At 36.7% G+C, this 20,069-nt stretch overlaps 1 protein-coding gene across 3 annotated transcripts in view; it reads right to left on the reverse strand.

Moving 5' to 3' along the window:
• Positions 1-20,069, reverse strand: part of NRDC (nardilysin convertase) — a 76,663-nt gene that overhangs the window by 43,984 nt on the left and 12,610 nt on the right. For 2 of the 3 annotated variants that reach the window (XR_004973881.1, XM_036348002.1), the window contains exons 2-6: positions 15,899-16,241; positions 12,691-12,824; positions 11,154-11,223; positions 10,916-10,997; positions 9,429-9,582 (exon numbers count right to left, since the gene is read on the reverse strand). Coding sequence is in view for 2 of the 3 variants with exons in the window: in XM_036348002.1 (XP_036203895.1) it covers positions 9,429-9,582; positions 10,916-10,997; positions 11,154-11,223; positions 12,691-12,824; positions 15,899-16,241 (783 nt within the window). In the remaining variant the exon portion in view is untranslated. The remainder of the gene's footprint in view (positions 1-9,428; positions 9,583-10,915; positions 10,998-11,153; positions 11,224-12,690; positions 12,825-15,898; positions 16,242-20,069) is intronic. The other variant, XM_036348003.1, reaches the window with a different exon arrangement.

The raw sequence follows: 20,069 nt of genomic DNA on the forward strand, positions 1-20,069 counted from the left end.
TATATTTTTATTGATTTCAGAGAGGAAGGGAGAGGGAGAGAGAGATAGAAACATCAATGATGAGAGAGAATCATTGATTGGCTGCCTCCTGCACACTCCCCCACTAGGGATTGAGCCCGCAACCCGGGAATGTGCCCTTGACCAGAATCGAACCTGGAACCCTTCAGTCCGCAGGCCAACACTCTATGCACTGAGCCAAACAAACCAGCGAGGCATAAATGGCTTTTTAAATTTAACAATGTTTTCAAAGTTTACCTGTCATAGCTTGTATCAGTAGTTCTTTAATTTCATCACTAAATAGTATTCACTATATGGATGTATACCACATCTTGTTTGTCCATACATTAGTTGAGGGACATTTAGTTGTTTGTACTTTTTTGTCATGAATAATTCTGTTATGAATATTTGTGTAGATAATTGGGTTTTGAAGCTCACTTAGAGAAGAAACTTTTAACTAGCTACTAGATATTCATTAAGATACTGTCAACATTTTTTCCTTTTCAGTATATGGTATAATTGATGGGTTAAATAACTTTTGATGAATTAAATAATAAAACAGATTATTCTTATTTAATTCTAAAACCCAAAGTCACACCCAAATGCACGAAGGATCAAAATTAAACAACATCCACAATGGCAACCAACTGGCACATATGTGCAATCGACCTATAGTGGATGTCTCTGAGATCAAACAATCATTTGAAAGTACTCCCATCATCTATCCACCAATTTTGTAGCCCTGACCTTGCATACACTTTGTATATCTTCCACAAACTCAACATCAGTGTCAATGGTGTTTATGATATACTTAAAGAACACTCAAGGAGAAATAGCAAGTAAAAATTTTATGTAAGATTAAGCTTTTGGAGGCCACAAACCATTATCCTATCAAACATTTTGCACCCCCCCAAGAACCAGTACTTGCCATCAAAGAGAACACTATCATGTCCCCTGAGAATATGTATACTAGAAAATACAGGTTTTTGAACCTTATATAGAAATAAACTATGTATTCTTTGTGTCTAATTTATTTAACTCAACATATGTTTTTAATATTCATCCATGATGGTATATGTGGCTGTTTCATTTATTTGCAACACAGTAGAATATGCCACTACATGAGTTTATTCATCCATTCTACTGCTGATGGACAATTGGGCATATCCCATATTTACTATTAAAAACAATGCTGTCATAAACATTAATATTCTTATAAATGTGCACAAGTTTGTTTATATATACATATATATTTGTAGGAAAGGAAATCCTAGGTAATAACATATGCATGTTCAATATCACTAGATAAAATCAAACTTTTTCAAAGTGATTATACTAATTTACACTTGCATCAGCAGTTCCAATTCCTCCAATTTCCCAACCTCACCCTCATTTGGTATTGTCAGACTTTAAAATGTTCAGCAATATGTAAGACTAGTAACCCGGTGCACAAAATTCGTGCACATTAAAAGGGAATTAATTGCCCTAACCGGTTTGGGTCAGTGGATAGAGCATCGGCCTGCGGACTGACGGGTCCCAGGTTCGATTCTGGTCAAGGGCATGTACCTTGGTTGCGGGCACATCCCCAGTGGGGAGTGTGCTGGAGGCAGCTGATCGATGTTTCTCTCTCATCAATGTTTCTAACTCTCTATCCCTCTCCCTTCCTCTTTGTAAAAAAATCAATAAAATATATATTTTTTTAAAAGGGAATTAATTAGCAGAGATATTTTAATATTGCTATTTGCCCTTTCTCTATAATAGAAGTGTGAGAGATGAAAGGAAATTAGTAAAATGTATATGAAAATAATATATAAATTTATTAATAAACAGTAACAAAAGGATATAACAGGCATGATATAAAAACGATGAAAACAACAAAAACATGATATAAAAACAACAGTGATGAAAACAATGACTGATAAAGTGATTAAACTTATTCTAATATCTCCCTGTACACCACATTAAGAGTAAAAATACTTTCAGAGTGCTTGACTAATTTCCCTTGTGATGAAGTTTAGAACTTTAACTGTAACATCACATGCTCTTCAAGCTCGAGAGAAAGCAACATATAACTGACCATGTGCAAAAACGGGTTCAGGTAGGAACATGACTACTCTGTCTAGAGTTTGTCTTTGTGATTTATTAATAGTCATCACAAATGCTGGCATCACGGGAAACCGTCGTCGAATCAATTTAAATGGGAGGCCAGTGTCAGATGGAGACAAATTAATACTTGGAATCAGAACAGCCTCTCCCTCTGCAGATCCTGTTAATACTTCAGCTTTGATAATGTTAGGTCGTAATCTTTTGATAATAAATCTGGTACCATAACAAAGACCCCATTTACTATTGAGATTTCTCAATAGCATGATGATTGCACCCACTTTCAATTTTAATTTATGACACGGCATTCCCGAAGGAGTAATACTATTCAGAAATTCGATGGGGAAATTTTCCTTTGTTTCTTTGTTATGGGGTGGGACCACAACATTAGTAACAAAGAAACAGAATTAAAACTTTATTGTGGGGAGCTAGTACAGTGTTTTAGACAGGTTCAAGCCTTGGACTGATTGATGAGAGGGCACAGTCCTCTCATTGCCACGTGCAAGTCCCAGCTTGGAGGGCAGGGCCCTCCCAGCACAATTATAGCCAACAGCTGTAGCTGTGAGCCTGAACCTATGGTCAGAACACGTGGCCCCACGTGCCTGAGTGATGTGGCCTTGATACGAGTTCAGGTGCATGTAGTTGAGTAGGACTGAAACCCGGCAGAATGTTTGTAAACATCTTGGTCACGCCCTTACTTTGCTTCGTAGCATCTGCTATAAAATAAAGGCATGGCTGTGGGTGTGGTCTCTGTCTCTCAAAGAAGCAGCGAAACCCGGCTTTCATTCTCTTGTCTGTCTTTTCTAAGCCTTTCAGCGGCCCCACTCAGGTTCACCCCGTGCTGGCGCAGCATACTTTAGATTACAGTGATGGCGAACCTTTTGAGCTCGGCGTGTCAGCATTTTGAAAAACCCTAACTTAACTCTGGTGCCGTGTCACATATAGAAATTCTTTGAAATTTGCAACCATAGTAAAACAAAGATTTATATTTTTGATATTTATTTTATATATTTAAATGCCATTTAACAAAGAAAAATCAACCAAAAAAATGAGTTCGCATGTCACCTCTGACAAGCGTGTCATAGGTTCGCCATCACTGCTTTAGAAAGATCTGCCTCCATGCTCCCAGTGTGGGTTCCTGCCTCAAACTCCGCCCTTACAGGAAACAGCTCTGGGAAACAGCTTGGGGGAGGGCGCAGCCATTGCCAAGACAACCCCAGTAGGACTGGCTTCCTTCTGCTCAGTTGCTGTTAGTCCATATGTTATGAACACCACCCATGGTTTTTACATAAGTAGATAGTTAAATCTCATGATGGTTTTCATTTATATTTTCCTGATACCTAATGAGGGTGAATACCATTTCATATATTTATTAATGATTTTAATTTCTTCTTTAGTAAAATGCCTATTTAATGCTTTTTTTCTATGAGGTGGTACTTTTTCTTATTGACTCTAGAAATAATTATAATATATATAATTACCCATTTACATATGGTAAGTATGTTACATATAATTATATATATAATCTAATAATTAAAAATCAAGGACAGTTATTCTAAATGTAATGTATTGTAAACATATTCTTCCACTTTCTAGTTGTTGTTTTTCATACTCTTTATGGTACCTTTTAATAAACATAATGCACAATCATTTGCCTTCATGTTATATGCTTCTTGTATTTTATGTGATAATTCTTACTTAAGCTAAATTCAGACTTATCTCTAAAACTTTTAGCTGTACTCTTCACTTTTTTGGTCTATAATCCGCCTAAACTTGATTTTTTTGTATATGTTGTGAGGTGGGGAGTCAATTTTGTTTCTGCCATTATAAAAGCCCAACTGTTTTGGCATCATTTCTTTAAAAAGCCCTTTCCCACTGCTCCATACTGTCCCTATTAATAATCAAGTGTCCACATATACATTGGTCTATTTGCCAGGATCTCTACTCTATTCCATCATCTCTTTGCTTACACAATGTCCTAATTACAAAATAAATCTTATTATCTAGTAGGTCAATTCCTGATACCTTGTTATTTTTCCAATTCAAAAGTATCTTGGCTATACTTAGCCCCCTGTATTACTTTTTCTTTCACTTTATTTTATTTTTTAATTAATTATCCCCCTATAGGTCTCTTCCACTTCTCCTCATTTTCCTCCCCCTGGCAATCACCACACTTATAAGTTTTAGAATTAGCTTGTCTATTTAAAAATAAATCTCAATGTTTCTCTCTCTCTCTCCCCACCTCTCTCTCTAAAGTAAAACTTTTAAATTTAAAAAGAAAATTAAATTAAAAAGTAAAATAAAATATGCCCTGGCTGGTGTGGCTCAGTTGGTCAAGTGTCATCCCATGCACCAAGAGGCTGTCGGTTCAATTCCCAGTCAGGGTGCATGCCTGGGTTGCAGGCTTGATCCCCAGTAGGGTACAAATAGGAGATAGCCAATTGATGTTTCTCTCTCTCTCCCCCCCACCTCTCTCTCTAAAATCAATAAAAACATTTAAAAAATAAAACTAAATAAAACTTCGGAGTTTATGGTTATAATATCAACCATAATCTGTACATTAACTGAGAAAAACTGACATCAAACTCCATCCAACTGGCTCCAGAGGCAGAGCTCCTTTTAATTCTAGTATACTGTCCCCTAGGGTCTCCATCCTCTGGTCACCTCTACATGAAAGCTGAAACAAAAAAGCAGGGTGTTGCCTTGTTCAACTTCAGCTGAGAATGTGTGTCAGCAACTCAACTTTTCACAATTTATAAAAATTTTCACATGTCCATGAATGACTGCAAAATCATCATATTGATTTTGTAGTTACAAATAAATTTTAGTGAGTAGATAAATTCTTCACAAATAATGAGAATCATTTTAATAAGATTATGTTACTTGCTAATAAAGATAGTTTTACTTCTTTTCCAAACTGCATACCTTTTATTTCATTTTCTTGCCTAACTGCCCTAGCTCAAACCTCCACTTCAATGTTGACCAGAAGTGGTAATAGCTGACATGTGGGTCCTAATCTGTGGGGGAAAGCTTTCGATATTTCACCATTATGTATGATGTTAGTTGTGGGTTATTTACAGATACTCTTTATCGGGTGGAGAAAATTTCCTTTTATTCCTAGTTTATTAAGTGTTTTTTATTGTGAAAGAGTAATGGTTTTGTCAAATTTTTTTTCTGTTTACAATGAGATTGTATCTTGAAATGTTGAGTCCCACCTTATTATAAGGGGGGTTCTCCTTTAGATATTGCACTTTGTAGATGCCCTGGGCTTTGATGTTTCTGGCCCTCACCCTGAAATACTTATAGAGTTCAAATTTATTGAAATTAGAAAATCCATCAGGGCAAAAGTTGTTTCGATTCTCATTTACTTACTAGGGTAAAAATTCAGTCTTTTCCTCAACTTTTTCCTTAAATGTCCCAAGAGACTGATAAACAATGAGATTTGCGGGAGGAAACTAGGTTTTACTGACCTATTCAAAAATACTGACACTATCTATATGAGTCATTTACAAATGATCCAAAGACTTTTGATTCCTTAACTGTAGAGGTATACTATTACCATGTTTATTATAGTATATCAAATACTTAATGCTCTATCACTGTCTACCATTGTGGCATGATCATGATTTGATATTCTTATTAATTTCTCCTATTAATCCAGTAGCATTCTTCTTAATTCTGGTAGGTTCTTTTTAATTTTAAGTAGAACTAAAGGTGTAAATATCTTCTGATTTCCTGAAGCAGTTCTTAGATTTTTTTAAAAAATGTATAGAACCTCTTTAAGAAGAAATGAAACAAGTTCTTTAAATAGACTTTATGCTGTTTCATCATCTCTGAGGTAGTCACAATTTATTCAACATAACTTTTGTCTATTCTTTTTCCCAGTGAAGTAGGTTTTTTCCTTCTTTGTATTTGGTCCTATTGCTTAAGATTTCAACTTCAGAATTCAACTTGTCCACTGCTTAAGATTTTGTGAACCAGGAGAACTGAAAACTTTATGCAAACATGTAGTCACTCTCAGAGTATTCCTGATTTTCTAAGTTTATAGAAAAACTAGAGGCCCGGTGCACAAAAATTTGTGCACTCGGGGAGGAGGGAAGAGTCCCTCAGCCTGGCCTGTGCCCTCTCACAGTCTGGGACCCCTCAGGGGATGACCACCTGCTGGCTTAGGCCCGCTCCCCGGGGGATTGGGCCTAAGATGGCAATCAGACATCCCTCTGGCAGCCCGGCAGCCCTTGGGGGATGTCCACTTGCCAGCGGGGAGCAGGCCTAAGCTGCAGTCAGACATGCTTAGTGCTGCTGAGGTGGGAGAGGCTCCCACCACCACCGCTGTGCTGGCAGCCATCAGCCTGGCTTGTGGCTGAGCAGAGCTCCCCCTTTGGGAGAGTACTGACAACCAAGGGGCAGCTCCTGCATTGAGCGTCTGCCTCCTGGTGGTCAGTGTGTGCCATAGTGGCCAGTCATTCCTAGTCTTTCTGCTGTTAGGGTCAGTTTGGATATTACCCTTTTATTATATAGGATAGAGGCCTGGTGCACGGGTGGGGACCGGCTGGTTTGCCCTGAAGGGTGTCCCGGATCAGGGTGGGGGTCCCGCTGGGGTGCCTGGCTAGCTTGGGTGAGGGGCTGATGGCTGTTTGCAGGCTGGTCACACCCCCTTCAAGGTGGGATTCCTACTGGGGTGCCTGGCCAGCCTGGGTGAGGGACTGATGGCTGTTTGCAGGCTGGTCAAGCCCCCCACAGTGGCAACCCTCACCCCATGGAGGTTTGGCCAGTCTGGGTGAGGGTCTTATGGCTGTTTGCAGGCTGGTCAAGCCCCCCCCCAGTGGGGACCCTCACCCCATGGAGGTTTGGCAGGCCTGGGTGAGGGATTGATGGCTGTTTTCAGGCTGGCCACACCCTCTTTAGGGAGGGGGGTCCCCACTGGGGTGCCTGGCCAGTCTGGCTGAGGGGCTGAGGGTCGTATTCAGGCTGACCAAGCCCCCCAGCGACGGAAGCTCCCAGCCTCTCCTTTTTTTCTTTTAATTCTGGGATTTATTAACCTTCTATAATTAAAACTTTATTGCCTTCAGTGGAGCTCAGAGGCGGCCGGGAAGCTTGGCTTTCTCCATCACTGGAGCGACCAAGCCTCCTGCTCGCTCCAGCTCCGTGGCTGCCGGTGCCATCTTGGTTGCGTTAATTTGCATATAGTCGCTCTGATTAGCTGGTGGGTGTGGCTTAGGCATGGCGAAGGTACGGTTAATTTGCATGTTTGTCTTTTATTGGATTAGATAATCTTGAGCATCATTTGCACTGCCTTCCTTGGTTTCTTTTGGTCTCTATTCTTTTGGGGTTTTTTTGAAGTTAAATGTTTAATTACATAAACAGACTACCCAATGTATGTGCTGTGCATATATCCTTAAGTATATGAATAAAAACAGCTATAAAATATTATAAAAACACAGGTAGACTGCCAAATTATAGATTAGTGAAGAAAAACCACCATGTTCTATCTTATTATAAATATCAAAGTAATTGTGTCAATTTTTTTTAATTGTCAATTTTAATGGGATTTTGACATTGTTTTAACAAAAAAAAGTTGTTAATTTGGGGGTTCAGAAACACATAAATATTTATTCCACTGAGAATAATGGCATATACTTTCAACTTATTGAAATTTACCCAAAAGATTTCTCAAGGTCATGTTAATCTCTTATGGCACAAGACAATTCCTTTCAGAAAACTGGACCTTTGTCACGTTTTGAGTTTTTCTGGTCATTTGTGTTTTGATTTTATGTTTTTCTACAAATAAATACATAATGAATTCAACAAATATCTTAGTATATACCAAATTGTTGATGCTGGAGATATCTCAACAAAAAATAGACATATTTCTACCTTTAAGAGACTTACATTATACTGGTCAAATTCAAGATTTCTTTTTTTATATTTCAATCTTACATTTATCTAGAATTTTTTATAAAATGACTCTTTTATTCTAGTGTAGACTTACGTCTGCAACTTTGTGATATCAAAACTCTACTAATGCACTGATATAAACTTTCTCAAAAGCAATTTTGCAGTGAATATTAAAGATTTTACAAGAAAAAGCCTTAAATATACGTGCAAATATACTTCAAAATTTCACTTCTTAACTTAGTTAAAAGAAACAATCAAGCATGTGCACAAAGATTAGGATATTCATTACAATACTAGAAAACTGGAAACAACTCAACTGTCCGATAATATATAACTGGTTAAGTAGATTATGGTATTTCTACACAATGTAAATGATACACAATCATGTATAATTGTTTTATAAATTATATGATTTGTAAAAATGATTTATCTTGTTTAAAAACATAAAAGGACATAATAATATGATCCAACAGAGTAAAAAATATAGATGCTTATATACTAAACATTAATCATGTTAATAGGAGCAATCTTATCTCTTTTGTGTTTCTATTTTCCATATTTTCTAATAAATTAGAAAAACTAATATTGCCTAGCCGGTGTGGCTCAGTGGATGAATGTCCACCTACAAACCAGGAGGTCACAGTTTGATTGCCGGTCAGGGCACATGCCCGGGTGAGGGCTCGATCCCCAATGTGGGACGTGTAGGAGGCAGCCAATCAATGATTCTCTCTCATCATTGATGTTTCTCTCTCTCTCTCTCTCTCTCTCCCTCCCTTCCTCTATAAAATCAATAAAATATATCCTATATAATAAAAAGCTAATATGCAAATCAACCGAATAGCGGAATGACTGATTGCTATGACATGCACTGACCACCAGAGTGCAGACGCTCAACACAGGAGCTGCCCCCTGGTGGTCAGTGCACTCCCACAGGGGGAGCACCACTCAGCCAGAAGCCCTGAGCTGGGCTCATGGCTGGTGAGCGCAGCGGCAGTGACAGGAGCCTCTCCTATCTCTGCAGCAGTGCTAAGGTTGTCCAACTGCTGGCTTAGGCCCGCTCACCACAGGGAGCAGGCCTAAGCTGGAAGTCAGACATCCCCTGAAGGCTCCCGGACTGAGGGACCCCTACAAGTGCACAAATTTCGTGCACCAGGCCTCTAGTGTGTGTGTGTGTGTGTGTGTGTGTGTGTGTGTGTATTTGAGTTTTAAAAAACTCCAAAGGTATTTAAGGGCTTCAGTTTAATCTTTAATAAAAAGACTAAGTATTATAGAATAAGGGAGAAAAGATGTTCTTTTCTCCAAATGAAGTATTGTTACAATGCTACAGAATTAGAGTACTGCTTAAAAAGAAATACCATGGAACAATGCCCAATATTTCAATTTGTAAGGTGTCATTATATAATTAAAATAAAAATACATTTTGAGTTAGTTACCTATCCAGGGCTTCCTTGAAGTATTTCCTCTGGACATCAAACTGAAAGACTGTCCGTTCACAATCAGTTGAAGCATTATCACTACCCCCATGTTTCTTCAGGAAAGCATCAAACCCATTCTCATCTGGATATTTCAAACTACCCATGAATACCACTAAGTGAAAAGAACACAAAGTCACACAAAAACAAAGATATAGATAATGTTTGTATTATCAAGGAAATTTCTCATATAAAGAAAAAATATTGGAAGAAATAATATCAACACATTAACAATAGTTATGTCTGGATAATAGTTTCTTCATTATACTTGTTTTTTATAATTTTCTATAATGCTCATATATTACTTTTACACTCAAAAACTAAACATTTTATTTTTAAAGAAATATGATTTGTGATAATGTTAAAATTTAAACATAAGCATTTATGCAGATTGTTACAATAAAAATTCATAAGGTGAGAAGTTTACCTTCAAATAGCTTAGAAAACCAGGATATAAAATATGAAATGAGTAATTCAGGAAAAATATAAATTTAAGTATAACTGTAAAGCATTTATATAGGTTTTAATGAGATTAAACTATTTCCTATTTTGTTTTATAGTAATCGTGCCTTTTTACTTTAGATATTAATTTTTCTTTTTCTTTTTCAAATTTATTTTCTGTATTTCTGATGCTATGACATCTTGGGGCCTGCCTAACCCAGGAAGAGATTACCCCTCCCATGGTTCTAGCCTAAATTCCTAGAGACTGGCAACTATCTGATGATCTTTTGGCCTTACCAGACCTGAATAATAATAAATTTTTTAAAAATGTTTTTATTGATTTCAGAGAGTGGGAGAGAGAGATAAAAACACCAATGATGCCCTGACTGGTTTGGCTCGGTGGATAGAGCATCGGCCTGCAGACTCAAGGGTCCTAGGTTCGATTCCAGTCAAGGGCATGTACCTTGGTTGTGGGCACATACCCAGTAGGGAATGTGCAGGAGGCAGCTGATCGATGTTTCTCTCTCATTGATATTTCTAACTCTCTATCCCTCTCCCTTCCTCTCTGTAAAAAATCAATGAAATATATTAAAAAAACAAACAAACTAAAATTAAAAACCTCAATGATGAAAAAGAATCACTGATCGACTACCTCCCGCATCCCCCCTCCCCCCATACTGGGGCTCAAGCCAAAATACAGGCATGTCCCCTGACCAAGAATTAAACCGTGACCTCCTGGTTGACACTCAACTTCTCACCCACACCAGCTGAGCTAAAACCTACATTTTCAAATAGTTTTCTAAGTTGTTTCATTCTAATCCTCAAAACAAATACACTAAAGGAGATTAAAATTAAGTCTTCACCTGTGATATTCATAAAGATTTTTTTCTTAGACTTTTCTCTTGTTAAACATATACTTCTATCAAGCCAGTTAGTTATCTTTGAAATCAATTCATACAAATTTAAAGGGGGAAAACACCAGGAATAATATTTTACAAAGATCTTACTGTGCTCCAAAAAATGTGCCAGCCCAGGCAGGTCATCCGGATCAGCAAAACTCCCAACTCCAACACAAAGAGCCGCTGCAGACTGGAGTAAGCAGAGCACATACAAATAGTGAGTCAATACTAAAAGAATAATTTTGTGATCTCATCTTAAGGATCCACTTGGAGATGGATGTATTCCAATAGAAAGTAACAAAATTCTTTCCCTGATAATCAGGAGGAGCAGCAAAGTGAAACTCACCAGAACTGTGTCAGTTTCACCCTGCTGCTCCTCCTCTTGCCACCCTGCCAAATGCTGAACAGGTGCAGACCTAAGGGGAAAAGCAGAAACAGAAAAAAAGCAAAGAGGGACTGGCTAGCCAACCAAAATAATACTTTGTGTCAGCATTTCAGAATTCTGAGTGAAGTTTGTTTCCTGATTTATTAGATTTCGGAAATCTACACAATAATATACCTTAGATTACCTCGAAGATCTCTAAGCAATTAAAGGGCTTTGTGGTCAGTAACTTCTCAATGTTACTCAGAACTTTTCTTTGTTTTTATTTTTATTTCTTTGTTAATCTTCACTCAAGGATATTTTTTCCACTGATTTTTAGAGTGTGAAAGGGTGGGGGGAGCAGAAGAAAAAGAGAGAAAGGGAAGGACAGAAGAAGGGAGAGAGAGAAACATCAATGTGAGAGAGACATATCGACTGTGGCCAGGGATTGAACCTGCAATCCAGGTATGTACTCTTGACGGGATATTGAACCCATGACCCTTCAGTGCATGGGCAGTGCTCTAACCACTGAGAAACTGGCCAGAGTAAAATTTTTTGTTTTTATTAAAACAGGGCATAAAGTAACATGTTAGGAAAACATCTAACAAGACGAGAAGTAAATGGTTAAAAAGAAAATCTTTAGCTATTAAAATACTACAGAACTGAATTTTAAAGAGGTTTTTAGTTCACTTTTTTTTTGTAAAGGAGAGAGAAAGGAACAAGTTTATTGCATGACTTAGTAGGTGAGTGTTGACCTATGAGCCAGGAGGTCACAGTTTGATTCCCCAACAGGACCCATGCTGAGGTTGTAGGCTCCATTCCTAGTGTGCAGGAGGTAACAGATCAATGATTCTCTCTTATCAATGTTTCTATCTCTCTCTCCCTCTTCATTCCTATCCAGATTCAAATAAGGGACTTGGAGACAGAAGCAGTATAGCAAAGTGAGACTTTTAAATAGGTTCCTGAGAGCTGGTGTCCATCTGGTTGTACAGGCACCAGTTGTTCACTACTTATTGAAGTTATATAAAATACATTACATATCAACTGATAGTAATTTTCCATAGCTTGGGAAAACCAGAGTTTTTAACAAAATAGATGGTCAAGAGGTACACATTTTAAAAATGACTAGGGTATACCATATGTCATTGTTAAGTTAAAAGACACACAAAAAAGGAAAGAAAAACACTCCTTTTTAAATCCTTGAGGATAGGAAGTTGAATTATTAACTTTCCCAAATTTTACAAATGTCAATTTTAAAGGGCTAAACATTTGAAGGCCCAAATTGTTTGGAAAATGGTTACCCTCTTAAAAAGAGAGCTTTTAAAAAATAGTATGTAGCTGATATAAAGTCAAACCACGTGTCAGAAAATGAAAAGTATGTTTTCAGAAGAACCAAAATGCCTCACTTGATACTGTTTAATATTTTAAAGAGTTAGGCACATAAACTCAGTTAAAACAGAGAAATAGCCCCTTTTTCAAGCCACAGTTTAATCTGTTCTGTGATGTTTAATAAATGCCTAACCTGCTTTCAGCTCCAACTACCCCATCAAGATTTCTTGTCTCGACCAGCAGGGTTGAAGACATTTTTGTATAAGGTGACTTAAACCACAATCTAGCAGTCAGCTTTGACCACAGCAAAAACGGGCTCTGCGATTGCTAGAAAAGAAATTCATACTTGAGAATTAACTTCCCAAGAAATTCATACTTCAGAAATTCATACTTAAGAATACACTAAAGAAAGCCCTGAACAAACCATAATTCAGTACATAATATATTTAAATTTCAATCTTGTTACTTTCTCAAGCCTTGATCTCAAAAATCAAAAACAATTTCCTTTTCGGAGGAAAATATAAGGGGACAAAAACAATGACCCAGAAAAGTAGTTAACTTCTTTTTTTTTTTCTTTTTTTTTTTTTTTAATATATTTTATTGATTTTTTACAGAGAGGAAGGGAGAGGAATAGAGAGTCAGAAACATCGATGAGAGAGAAACATCGATCAGCTGCCTTCTGCACACTCCCTACTGGGAATGTGCCCGCAACCAAGGTACATGCCCTTGACTGGAATCGAACCTGGGACCCTTGAGTCTGCAGGCTGATGCTCAATCCACTGAGCCACATCGGTCAGGGCAGTAGTTAACTTCTTGAATAGGTAAATATTCTCCCAACACCTCAAAAGTTTTTTCTTCTCACTTCCAATATTAATTCTCATATTCACCTTAAACAAGGTTCACATTTTTCAATTAAAAATTAAATCATAAAACCATTGCAGAATTCTATGCTATTCTTAAGCCTACTCTTATCTAAACTACTGTATCTCCCTTTTGCAGACACTTACTCATTCAATGAATATAAACCATTTTCCATTATTACAATCATGGGATCTTTCTTTTCACTAATGTACCCACTATATCTGAATCAAAACAATTTGATCTCCTCTTCAAACTACATTAGGTTCCTCAATTCTTTTCTAATATCACCCAAAAAATTAACTATCAATATTTTATGAAGGAATGTACCATACTGAGTTCTCAGAAAAGAAAGGCAGTATCTAAACCATTTTTTAAAGGATCATTAGAATCTGACCTTGCTGCTTCTAGAAGAATTAAGCATTTTGAATTTGATCAACAGAAGCAAAATAAAAAGGAATACCAAAAATACTGCATACATATCTTCATCTGTCAAAGGGATTCACCATTGTTGTATAAATCTAAGGTATTTTACTATGTCTTGACAGTAAAATTGACTGTCAAGACAACTTTTAAAATTTAGCCTGAGTTTTGCTTATCGATTGATAGAAGATATAAAAAAGTCCAAAGCATGAGAAAAGCCACTAATAAATATAGGAAGAAATTTATAGATAGGGAATGTTCAGTTATGAAGTTATAACACAATCAGTCTTAGAGCTAAAATGAACCTCAAAAAATATGTAATCTAATCCTGTTTTAGAAATGAGTAAAAAATAAGAAAATGAAAAGGCCTAAGATCATTCAGTAACATACGGACAGAGTCAGAATTAGAACTCAGATTTCCTGATTGTCAGTACTCTTTCCACTCTGTCAGTATTCCTCCTTTCTGTTAATATTCTATGTAGAATTATGAGATCTATTTTAAAGTGAACTTATTAATTCCCAATTTATTTATAAAGACCTTAGTATAGACCAGTGATGACGAACCTTTTGAACTCGGCGTGTCAGCATTTTGAAAAACCCTAACTTAACTCTGGTGCCATGTCACATATGGAAATTTTTTGATATTTGCAACCAGAGTAAAACAAAGATTTATATTTTTGATATTTATTTTATATATTTAAATGCCATTTAACAAAGAAAAATCAACCAAAAAAATGAGTTCGCATGTCACCTCTGGCACGCGTGTCATAGGTTCGCCATCACTGGTATAGACTATCAAGTGGCATATATATGCATTTCTCCCCCAACCCCAGTATTTTGGTTTTCCAAGCTAAAACCATTTGACCTATCATGCCATACCAAAACAGCCATCACTCATAATATGAATAGCAAGGAGCAAATAAGATTCAATCCCTTCACAACTTAGTGAAAGAACTGGCACAATCTTCTTTAAAAAATAATTTTTACAGAAGAGTGACTATCAAAGGATTTATTTAAAACCTATCTATTACTTGCATCTCACGCCTTCACATCTTTGAGGACTGATTACTTTACAATCTAATACATCTGACATCTAGATTTTAGTCTTAGTAATCTGAACTTTAATTCATTTGTATGTGGACTATATATGTTAAATGTACTATCAATATTCAAAAGACTAGCTTTATTTAACAAACATTTAACCAATTCCACTTTAATGCATAGAAAATATGACCCACTAATATAGGTACTTCCAACTGCAAAAAGGAGGCATTTTTCAAAAGATATCCAAAGATGGAAATTCTCCCTATTAATCCTCTTTATTCATTGATTGTTATATATCACACTAAGATCCACTCCTCACTTCTATTTCAATTCTCCCAATTTACTTGTAAGTTATCCAGATTTTCGGTGCTTTCTCATAAAAGGAGAGAAATCATGTTCAATTACCCACATGAGAACTCTTACTTAGAACTATAGTCCCAGGAGAGGATTCTATACTATCCCTGTTCTTTTTCTTTTTCCATTCTCTCCAAGGATAATACTCTTTCTTATTCCTCTTTCCAAGGCTAAAAATTATGCAGATCCTCACCTCTCAGCATTTGTTTGGAAATATATAATATGCATAAATACAGATATAATGAAATATTACCAGTGATTACCTCTGAGAGTTATGGTTATTTTTTAAATATTTTTATTAATTTTTGTTTATTTTATTTTATTTTTTTAGAGAGAGGGGGGGAGAGAGAGAGAGAGAAACATCAGTGTGAGAGAGAACCATCCATCAGTTGCCTCCCACATAGCCCAACTGACCAGGGACTGAACTGAAACCTAGGTATGGTTCGAACAGCAACCTGGGTATGTGCCCTGACTGGAATCAACTGAGCCACACTGGCCAGGGTTATTTTGTCTGTCTTTATTCTCCATGTTTCTATAATAAACATTTTTCACATTTATAATCAGAGCAAAATGTTTATAAATGTAACCTTTATGCAAAATAGACCTTTACTGAAGATCAAAAGATACAGATTTCATTTTTGCCATTAAGAAATAAAACATAAGTTTAGAACTTATCCCAAAGAATTTTCAAATTAGAAAAAGATATAATAGACATGAATCACCTGTTTTTCAGTGGCTTTCTTTCTAGCTTCTGCCCTCTCTTCTAATTCTTCCAATTCATTAACTTCAGCATCAAGATCATTGTTATCATGTTCATCAACATCATCAAACTCATTTTCATCATCAAAACCCTCTTCATCATCGTCTTCTATTTCAGCTCCAGAATCTTCATCATCATCATCATCGTCGTCGTCGTCGTCATCGTCATCATCATCGTCGTCATCATCTTCTTCGTCATCTTCTTCCTCTTCGTCTTCATCATCTGTTGCGTCTCCTGTTTTACCTTCTGTATTACTTAGGTCTGAAATCAAAAGTGCCTGCAAGCCATTTCGTAATTTGATGTATCTAAAACAAAACAAAACAAAATACATTTGAGTCAGCAATTTATTAGAATACACAATACAAGTGATCAGCTTAGCAAAAATTTTGTAAAAAATTCAAGTACACACAGGAAAACCAATACTATTTTAAATTAAACTAATCAAAGTGGTTGTTCTGGGAGGGGAACCTCAAAAAAGCTTATCAGTTTCTGAGTAGTTGGAAAGAAAGGATGAGAGACACTACATTGTATTTTATATACAGTGTTGGGCAAAAGTAGGTTTATAGTTGTGAATATGCAAGTTTATTATTGTATTATTATTTATTATTATTTTCCAAATGAATGACTATAAACCTACTTTTGCCCACCCCTATATACAGTGTACATTTTACATTACCATTTACATTTTTAAATTTTAAACTATGAAAATAGTTATTCAAAAACCAAATCTTAGAAGTTAAAGCCCCCACTCAGACCACCTTACTATTTTTTTAGTTTTTAAGTATTTAATAAACATTCTACCAGACCAGAAGACTTAAGAGAAACATATCCCCCAATGTACGGAGCAGTCATGTAAGCTTAAACATTAAAGCAAAATGTCATACATTTAAATTCTGTTGGTTCCCTTTGATACAATGTATTTGATATTTTATACCAGTCACCAAAGCTGCTTTTATGGACTAAAAATTCAATATAGCTCTAAGAAAACTAAATCCACAGCAGAGAGATGATTATCCTATTTTAGTAAAACTGCTATGCCAGTTTGATGACGGGTGCCTACTAAAAACTTCTGTTTATACTCATTCTTACGTGTTATTCAATAAGCATTTACTTAGCAGCTTTTTAAAAACATTTTTTTATTGATGTCAGAGAAGAAGGGAGAGGGAGAGATAGAAACATCAATGATGAGTGAGAATCATCAATTGGCAGCTTCCTGCATGCCCCTACTGGAGATTGAGCCCCCAACTGCATGTGCCCTGACCTGGAAGCCAACCGTGACATCCTGGTTTATACGTTGATGCTCAAACACTGAACCACATTGGCCAGGCTGCTTAGCAGCTTTTAATGTATTAGATACCATGCTACATTAAGGGTAAAAAAGAATAAAACCACATTCCTCACCATCAGGTACTCACTGTCTAGTACCATGTAATACAATTAAGCCAGTACAATACAAATTGATAGAAGTAAACACATAATATTAGAAAGAAGGAAGCAATCAGGGAAGGCCTGTGAGACAAGGCACACTTAATTTGAGCCTTGCTGATAAGAAAAAAGTTTGTCTAGCAGAAAGTGAAAATATTAAGGTACAAAGAAAAGAAGGACTTGATTAAGATAGAAGGCTGAATACATGGCTTTATCTCTCTCCTTTCCACATCAAAAATCACATTTAAATAACCTCAATACTCCAGCTTACTCCTCAACCCCACCCAACACACATACCTCAAATCTATCCTCAGCAGCCTGAATAAAGCAGATCAAGAATGTGAGAGGCTAAACTGTTTCCCCGAAAGTCTTTTGCGAAAATCCTAACCTCTAATACCTCAGAATGTGACTGCATTTAGAAACAGGGCCTTTACAGAGATTATTAAGTTACAATGAGGCCATTATAGTGGCCCTAATCTAATCTGACTGTTGTTTTTATAAGAAGAAATTTGGATCCATAGATATTGGACATGTCCACACACACATGAAAGGCCATGTTAGGACATAGCATAAAGGTGGCCATCTGCAAGCCAAAGAGAGAGACCTCAGAAGAAACCAAACCTAACACCTTGACCTTGGACTTCTAGGTGGACTTGGATTCCAGAAATGAAGAAAAACAAGGTTCTGTTGTTTAAGCCACCCAGTGTTGTTGCAGCCCTAAGGCTCCATATAATGTTCCCCCACTACCTATACAACCTCCTTTCCCACCCCACTCTATTCATTTTGTTGTTGTTGTTCTGACCAAATAACTTTATTGTTGTTTCTTGAACATTCCAAACAGGGCCTACGTGATTGCTATTCCCTCAGCTCTTGCCCCAGATGAGTATTTGCATGGCTGCTCCATCTCTTTCAAATCTTTGCTGAAATACCCACTTTTCAGAAATGCCTTTTCTAACCATAGTATCTAAGATAGCACCCCAGTCAATCTCTATCCTCTTTTACCCTGCTTTAACATTTTTCACACCATTTATCATCACTTGACTTTTTTTCTTACTGTTCCTATGTGGGCCTTTAGAATGTCAGCTCAAAGGGCAAGGCTTTTCTTTTCTTTCACAAGCACCTAAGACATTGCTTGGTACTTAGGGAACATTTAAGAAACATTTGTTGAACAAAAAATGTTACTGCCTAAAGAGGGCCTGATATATGATAGGCACTTAAAACTGACAAAGTGAAACAAAATATCAGCTAAAATCTAGTACCTAGTTTCATAAAGATAAATATTATAAGTATACATGTATACATTAAATGTATATAAAGGTATAGCAAATGAAATAATAGGATACAAAACAAATGTAACAGTAATCCTACATAATAAAAGGCTAAATGCAAATCAACCAAACAGCGAATCAACCGGTTGCTATGACACACACTGACCACCAGGGGGCAGATGCTCAACATAGGAGTTGCCCCCTGATGGTCAGTGCATTTCCATAGAGGGAGCACTGCTCAACCAGAAGCTGGCTCATGGCTGGCCAGCGCAGAGGCAGTGGCAGGAGCCTCTCTCACCTCTGCAGCAGCACTAAGCCGTTAGTCAGGCATCCCCCAAGGGCTCCCAGGCTGCCAGAGGGATGTCTAAGTGCCAGCTTAGGCCCAATCCCCGGGGGAGCAGTCCTAAGCCTGCAAATGGACATCCCCCAAGGGGTCCCAGACTGCGAGAGGGTGCAGGCCAGGCTGAGGGACCACACCGAGTGCACAAATTTTCATGCACCAGGCTTCTAAGTGTGTGTGTGTGTGTGTGTGTGTGTGTGTGTGTGTGTGTGTGTGTGGAGAGGAACAGAAGTAAAACAGGATACAAGAATTTCTGTGCCTTAATTTATAATTTCAATACTTTTTCAATTTTTTGTAATGAAAACATGTCCATTTATTATTTGTGTAATAAAAGTAATTTAATAAAAACCCAAAACCCACTCCTTAACAAATTAAGAACACATACACACACACATTTGTTTTATAGAGGACTAACTCCCCTAAGTCAACATCAAATCCATTTAAAGACAGTCAAGGATAAAATGCTCTTTATCATCACTTCTAGTCAACACTACATTGGAAGTCCTAATCAATAAAAAAAAGATTCAAAATATACATAAATAGAAAAATTATGAGGCCAAGATAGTGAAAGCTAAAACAACTAATTGCAAAATATGACTACCTAGAGAATTCAAGAAAAATTTTTAAAATGAGTAATAAAGAGTTCAGCAAAGTATCCAAAATCAAGAACCATGAACAAAAAGCATGAACTTTCCTATGTAGCAAAGATAACTTATTAAAATGAGATTTAAATAAAAGCTCCTATTCACAAAAGTAACAAACTATAAAATACTTAAATATAAACCTAATAACAATAGCTCACATTTTAAATGTATTAACTTGCATGTTTTAACCCACTTAAATCTTCCTAATAACCCTAAAGAGGTATTATTCCCATATTACAGATGAGGAAACTAAAGTACAACGAAGGTTTGTCCAAGCTTACCAGGAACTGAACTCAAGTAGCATGGCACTAGAACCCATTCTTTTCACTACTACTTAACACAGCATACATAAGGAAAACTAGAAAACTTTACAGAGAATTCATACCATACTGTTGGGTGGGAACACCCAATATTGCAAAGACATAAATTCTTCCCCCAAATTAACATATATAGTAT

This window comes from Myotis myotis, unplaced genomic scaffold, assembly GCF_014108235.1.
Source record: "Myotis myotis isolate mMyoMyo1 unplaced genomic scaffold, mMyoMyo1.p scaffold_m19_p_2, whole genome shotgun sequence".
NCBI lineage: Eukaryota > Metazoa > Chordata > Mammalia > Chiroptera > Vespertilionidae > Myotis > Myotis myotis.